The sequence below is a fragment of the Euphorbia lathyris genome, chromosome 1 (assembly GCF_963576675.1).
Source record: "Euphorbia lathyris chromosome 1, ddEupLath1.1, whole genome shotgun sequence".
Classification (NCBI taxonomy): domain Eukaryota; kingdom Viridiplantae; phylum Streptophyta; class Magnoliopsida; order Malpighiales; family Euphorbiaceae; genus Euphorbia; species Euphorbia lathyris.
Window position 1 is genome coordinate 89,117,054 of NC_088910.1, and position 6,873 is coordinate 89,123,926.

Sequence of the window (6,873 nt, forward strand, 5' to 3'; positions counted from 1 at the left end):
ATTGCAAGAGGCTTTAGATAAGCTGGGGTGACCTTAAATTGAGGGTCTGGAGTGATATCTTTTCTGGGATGGATACCGATCCAGGGCGCATCATATCATATCTTACGGTAATTATGTTGTAGAAATATAAATAATATTAATGAATAAACATATTTTGTGAAAATAAGAAGGATAATTTTGTCAATAATATATAACTACAAACAACTGTTTATGAAAAACTCCAAATATGAGCTTTTCGTGAAACGCCCCAAAACGCCTGCAGTTATATAAACCTAACCTATCGCTATATTTCTTGCGGTTTGGAGTGAAACGCTAAACGCTCCTCCGAAAAGCTAAAACAAACATCCTCAGAAAATCATTTGAAACTTTTAAAAATTCACAATATAATTAAAATTTTAGACCATGAATATTAGGCTTAGAGTGAATTGAGTCCTTTCTGCTTATGAACCGAATCTAGTAATCAAGCATTACAGTAACATTTTTCCCAAGCAACTTATTTCCCGCAAGACCAATGCCATATTTCTCAATAATGTAAATACCTAAATACCAAAAATTCCAATTCCAATTCCAGTTCAACATTCATATATGCTTTGCTGGGTTCATGATTTGCTAATCAACTACTTTCTACCTTCACTCAAAAGTTTAGGATAAATAAAATTCATATCCAGTAGATCTCAACCAAGGAAATTCATAATCACCAAATGGAGCACCAAATTGCAGAGAACAAAATCAGCAAAAGCACGCTCTGGAGCTAAATCCTGTAATTCCATGAAACAATCAATCCTTGTTAAAACATAAAAACACCTAAATAAATGTTCGGGCTACTATTGGCGTCTTCATTATCATTATTCTATCTTTTTTTCATTCATGGAAATATTATTACGTTACAGTTGGGCATAGAGTTTTATTTATATTCCTTCACTTTCTCAACAAGAAATGGATGCATCAATTTGTTGAACAATCTTACCTTGAATTCCTTGTTTTCTTTGTTCACCTGGATACGGAGACAAACTGTGGCAAGGAAAAAAAAGCATCCATCATTCATAGGTTCATTCATTGTTGTAAAATAAAATAGGGAGTTTCTCCCTTAAACTATATTGTATGTGCTATTTTCTTACCTGCTAGGACTGCGGTGCCTATGCAAGAAAGTAGTCCGGAAAGAAAAGAATTGAATGGAAATGATCCAACAATAGCCATGTAAGCTATCTGTTTATCATCCACAAATCAGAACCGGTTACAGACATAGAAGCAAATAGACTACCTCAAAAAAAAAAAAAAGGCATGCATATGATCTACAACATTATGGTGACAAACAGTGAGAGAACAGAATTATGCACAACTAAAACTATTTTCTTATAGTGCAGTAGACAAATTCTGCAATGAAGTCGTAGATGAACTGATGCATTGATGCTTAAAGGGAGAGAGAGGGAGAGAAATTCTATTGTTTAGCCATCAGGTCTTGTGAGAGATGTATTTGTTCGTTCGCAGAAATCACCGCGTTTACTCAGTCATTTATTAGTTTTCTTTACACTCTGTTTGGCAGAAATGAATTCCACATAATTTATGGAATTCATTTGGAAATCCAAAAAAAGTTGTGTTTGGTTTAAATTTGTAATTTATTTGAAATTCTTATTTTTCAATTCCATGAAATTAGACACAGGCGTATCAAAATCCACAAAAAATCATGGAATCGGAAATGAATTCCAGGAGGGAGACAGAATTTCATGCTTTCCAAAATTTCCTTTGTTTGATCCTAACAACAACTCTCTCCTTTCTCTCTCTCTTCTTCCACTCCCTGCTTTACCCTGAGAATTCATCTCTCCTCTCTGTCTCTCTCTGCTTGTCAAGCTGTCATTTGCTTTCAGCCCTCTATCTCTGTTGCCTTGTTCATCCTGCGACTACCACGATTACCACTTCAGCTCCACTAGCCCTAATCTATGATAAGAACTGAAATGGTTCTTTGTTTTTTCTCCTATGATTTGCAGTATTTCTTAGAACGGACTTGAACTAGTATTTGAATTCATTGTGTATGAATTGCAAGCAGACAACTCTCTCAATCTCTTTCTCTATATCCTCATTTTTTTTTATGGAATTTGACTTCATTGATTTCTGATCTGGTTAATTGGCTATTTAGGGAAATCGAAGTTGAGGTATATGCTAAGATTGGCGACAAAGGCCAAAGAGAAAATACTACTGGTAGCTGATTTATCTAATTCTTCTACTTCAGAGAGGTAATTACCAATTTTGACCCCTGTTTAAAGAGTTTTTCTGTGTAATTTTCTTTTTCAAGGAACGAAATACATGCACAAACTTAATGGAAACCATGAGATTATGATGTTATGTAAAAAAAATCTAGAGGAATTGAATTAATTTTCTGATTCTTTTTTCAGTTGAATAGTGTTGTCTCAAATTGGAAAGAGCAAGTTACCGCTATTAAATTGATTCAATTGTTCTCCAATAATATCTTTCTAGATAGATAGTTGGCACATAGATTGTTCTTCATTTTCTACAGGAATTATAGCTAACAATTTTATGATTTCCTTTCTAATAAATAATAGCCTTGTTCTGGGGAGAGTGGGAAATGGGGATGATGGCCCTAAGCTTGAGCATCACCTAAAATTCCAACTAGCGAACTTGCACATTTTGGTCTAGATCACACTTAGAGAACTGAAATCATGTCTTTAATCCACACCACATTTCACTATTTTTCTTTGATTATCATCTCATTTGAACAAATATTTATAAATTGATTTCTTTTCTTGAGAATTTTGATATGAAAATTAGCCATCAAAGAGATATGTAGGATCAGCATTCAATGAACTTCACAGATTGATAGCTTAACTTGATTTACCCTTTCTCTTAATTATATGCTATGAAGCACCGATACGGGTACTCGTACGGTACGGCAAACGGAATTTCTAAAAAATATGAGATACGGGTACGGCGGGGATACGGCAAAATTTATATATAATTAATAATATATATATATATCATTTATAATGAAAAATTTAAAAGATACATAAATATATAAATCATAAATCACATTCATAAAGTCATTATAAAACCACAAATAACACTCATAAGTCATTATAAAACCACAAATAACATCTATAATATTAACTAATAATATGTAATCATCTATTTTATTCTAGATGTAAGATTACCCTTTTATGCTTTTCCTCTATGCCCTATATTTTTTATTATTCAAATTAAGAATGCAGCAATTGCCAAAATATGTGTTGGATTAGGATCCTTTGGTTCTCTGGCCTTCTGGATTTATTTATTTCTGTAGTGTTTGTAATTGAAATCTTAATTAAAAAAGCAATAGATTGAAACCTTTGCTAGTTTTTGTTATCAAATAGCAACTGATTGACTATTGCAAGAGCTCGAAAGCTATACTATCTGGTCTTCTTTGGTTAACTAGAAGTTCACTTGTTCAACATATCAATTGAGGGTTCTATTCATGATGATTATGAAGTGGGTAATTTACTTTGGAAACCATCTTCCTCAATCAGTGTCTTTTTAAGAGAATGTTGAGTCCTGTCACAAGAAAACCCACAGGGAATAATGGGAAAGAAGATGATACTAATTGTAAATTTTACTTCAGATGGTGAAGAAGATTGAGGATAACCTTATATGTTGAAACTTCAATTCTCAAATCAATGTCACCTTCACAGTTCTAAACTTTCCACAACTGATAATTGTAATGCAATTGATTATCTTCAAATGTAGTAGGTTGATCAGTTGACTAGTTTCAAATTTGATTGCATTTCAGTTAAAACTTGATTACTTTATTAGTAGTCTTTATATCTTATGTTTATATTAACATTGAACTCTTCAATTTTGTTTCATCTTAATAAAAATACGTAGTTTGTTTTTTATACAGTTGTATTACATTTCCAACACTTCATATTTTTATGTTCCAATACTTAGTTTTATTATTATGATTTGAGTTTTTTTATTAGTATTACTATACGTTGCTTTAAGCCTTCAATTAGATATTAATTTCATTTAGAAAAAAGAAGAAGATATTAATAATTATTTTTTTATGAGAAATTGTACAACCCTCCTTAATACTCCACACTCAAATTTGGAGTGTTAAGATTTAGAAAAAAATTAACCTTTTGATTAAACCTTATATACCCTTAGTCCCTTACCCATACAAAACCATCTTCCTAAACAGAGGAATAATAGTAACCCTTACTTTCACTCTCAAATCTCCCTTCCAAACAAAGTGTTAGTGCATAGAAGACTCTAATGCACCAAATTCTATGCACTGCAGTACTCTGATTATGCTAAGCAAACAAAGTTATTCAACAAAAAGCCACAGCGAATATAGCTTTGCCAAATGAGTACATATTTGTGCCATTTAACATTCAACAATATATATGAAAAAACCTTTTATGCAGATCATCTGGAACATGAGCATGCATCAATTAGAGATAATCAATTATAAGATTGGAAACATGAAACATATCATTTATATGTGGCAAAACAAAAACAAAAAAAATTGAATTTCATGAACAGACAAGAAACGCATGGGAAAATAACTCAGGAAAAAATGAGATCTTGCAAAATTAAGTTAGAGTACACAAAGGAAAATGCATATCAACAAGAGATAAGAATTCAAAATCTCTAGATCATTCATAAGCGCAAAAGTAAAAGGAGAAAAGAGATGCTCAACCATAAAAATTGGAAAAATTCAGATCTAAAACAGCAATATAAAAGTCAACTGGGAGATCAAATGGAAATTAAATACCTGGATCAGAGCAGTGAAAAATGCAAAACCCACATATAAATCGATGATCTGTGCCAAAAAGAGGAAAAAGTGAAATTAACAAACTTAAAATGAGCAGGGTTAAGATAGTAGAGAGAGGGAGACAGACCTTGAGGGTAGTGGGAGTGGCGGCATAAGAAGAGCGAAGGGAATGGAGAAGGGCTTGGGCGTCCTTGCTCGTTGATCTTGCCATTTCAATTTACAGAAAACGGAGCTCACTACACTACTTCTACCACAAGAGGAGGAGAAGCAGATTTGGGATTAAATATTGGAAAATCCCTAATCTTGTATGATGGAAAATGTATTTGTTATACTGAAACGTTTCGTTAAGTCCTCGTCAATTTGAGGGTAATTCTGTCATTTGCTTTTCCAATGCATGATCTTGTATTGTTGTTAATAAAGTGATTTACTAAACCCTGCCCCAATATTACACTTCTAGCCCCATGAATAGACCGAAATACCATTTGCACTAAATTTCAAAAAACCCAAAACCTCTCAAGAAGCCGAAACGATTTTTGTTCAAATCCGGACAAATTAGTGAGCCGAATCATGGATGGTGATAGAAACCGTAAAGGAAAAGCTAAAATGGTACGATTTACCGCTTTATTTCGTTGATTTTTGCATCGAACTGAATCTGTTGTGGTTTTTAAAAATTTCGACCGGAATCGCGGTCGGGCGTATGAACATCACGCCCGATCTGCGGTTCGGGCGTATGAGTATCACGCCCGACTAGTGGTTCGGGCGTGATAGCCACATGCCCGAACCAATGGTAGGGTGTGATGCTCATACGCCCTAACCACTGATAGGGCGTGATGTGCATACGCCCGACCAATGGTTCGGGCGTGATTCCCTTACGCCCCCGTTTTTTTTAATAAAAATTAATATTTTTTAAAATTTTAGTAATTTAGTTTAATTTTAGTAAACATTTAGTATAAATTTTAGTATAAAAATTAATATTTTTTAAAATTTTAGTAATTTTAGTTTAATTTTAGTAAACATTTAGTATAAATTTTAGTATAAAAATTAATATTTTTTAAAATTTTAGTAATTTAGTGTAATTTTAGTTTAATTATAGTAAACATTTTAGTAATTTAGTGTAATTTTAGTATAATTTAGTATAAATTGAGAATAACTATATTATAATTTTATTAGTTTAGTAGTATTTTAGCATAATTTTATAAATTTAGTATAATTTACATTATTTACAATTTTATTAATTTAGTGTAATTTTTTTTTGTAGACGGAACGGCCTACTAGGGGTGGCAAATCTATCCCGTCATCTGCTCGTCGTCTAGATATGGACGACTAGGATGATACACCACGACATACGAGATTGCGTGGTATAGATATTTCTGGTCGTAGGCGGAGAGGGGCTGCGACGGAGCAGGTGAGGAGGGGGCCGATTGCGGATCAGGCCGATATTCATGGCTCAGAGGGGGCGACTGATTTTGATGACAGAGAGCCCGATAGCGATTCTTTTCAGGACTACCTAGATGTGGCAGCCCGGTCAGTGCGACAGTCCGCTGTTGCACATGATCGCGAGGTTGAGGAGAGCGATGAGTAGCCGACCCCGGGGAGACAGCCGACCCAGCGCGTAGGAGGTCGTTTTGCGAGTACATGTATTTTAGTATTGTTTAGTATTTTTTAATATTATTTAGTATAATTTTAGGATAATTTAGTATTTTTTAGTATAATTTTTTAATATTTTTGAGTATAATTTAGTATAATTTTAGTATAATCTAGTATAATTTTAGTATAATTTAGTATTTTTTAGTATAATTTTTTAATATTTTTTAATATAATTTAGTATAATTTTAGTATAATCTAGTATAATTTTAGTATAATCTAGTATAATTTAGTATTTTTTAGTATAATTTTTTAATATTTTTGAGTATAATTTAGTATAATCTAGTATAATTTTAGTATAATCTAGTATAATTTTAGTATAATCTAGTATTTTTTTTTTTGTATAATTTTAGTATAATTTAGTATAGTTTTTTAGTATTTTTTAGTATAAGTTAGTATAATTTTATAATTTTCAGGGACAAGCAAACGTCCCAAAGCTAGTGAGGACGAGAGCTGGGTAGTTACTGCAC

General features: G+C 32.5%; 1 protein-coding gene across 1 annotated transcript; it reads right to left on the reverse strand.

Annotated features, from left to right (window-relative positions):
• Window positions 1–415: 415 nt before the first annotated feature.
• On the reverse strand, window positions 416–5,070 carry LOC136205809 (dolichyl-diphosphooligosaccharide--protein glycosyltransferase subunit DAD1). The gene is made up of 5 exons (XM_065996605.1): window positions 4,887–5,070; window positions 4,760–4,807; window positions 1,119–1,206; window positions 968–1,011; window positions 416–758 (listed from the first exon to the last, which is right to left on the reverse strand). Exons 1-5 carry the CDS (start codon window positions 4,968–4,970, stop codon window positions 675–677), a joined length of 348 nt encoding a protein of 115 aa, XP_065852677.1. The 5' UTR covers window positions 4,971–5,070; the 3' UTR covers window positions 416–674.
• Between the last annotated feature and the right edge of the window lie 1,803 nt (window positions 5,071–6,873).

Excerpts from the sequence above, each read along its gene's own strand:
- LOC136205809 (XM_065996605.1), bottom strand. The coding sequence starts at position 4,970 with ATGGCAAGATCAACGAGCAAGGACGCCCAAGCCCTTCTCCATTCCCTT. Across the intron at positions 1,207-4,759 it reads TTTTCACTGCTCTGATCCAG|ATAGCTTACATGGCTATTGT; the intron begins GTATTTAATTTC and ends GATGATAAACAG. Across the intron at positions 759-967 it reads AAGAAAACAAGGAATTCAAG|GATTTAGCTCCAGAGCGTGC; the intron begins GTAAGATTGTTC and ends ATGGAATTACAG.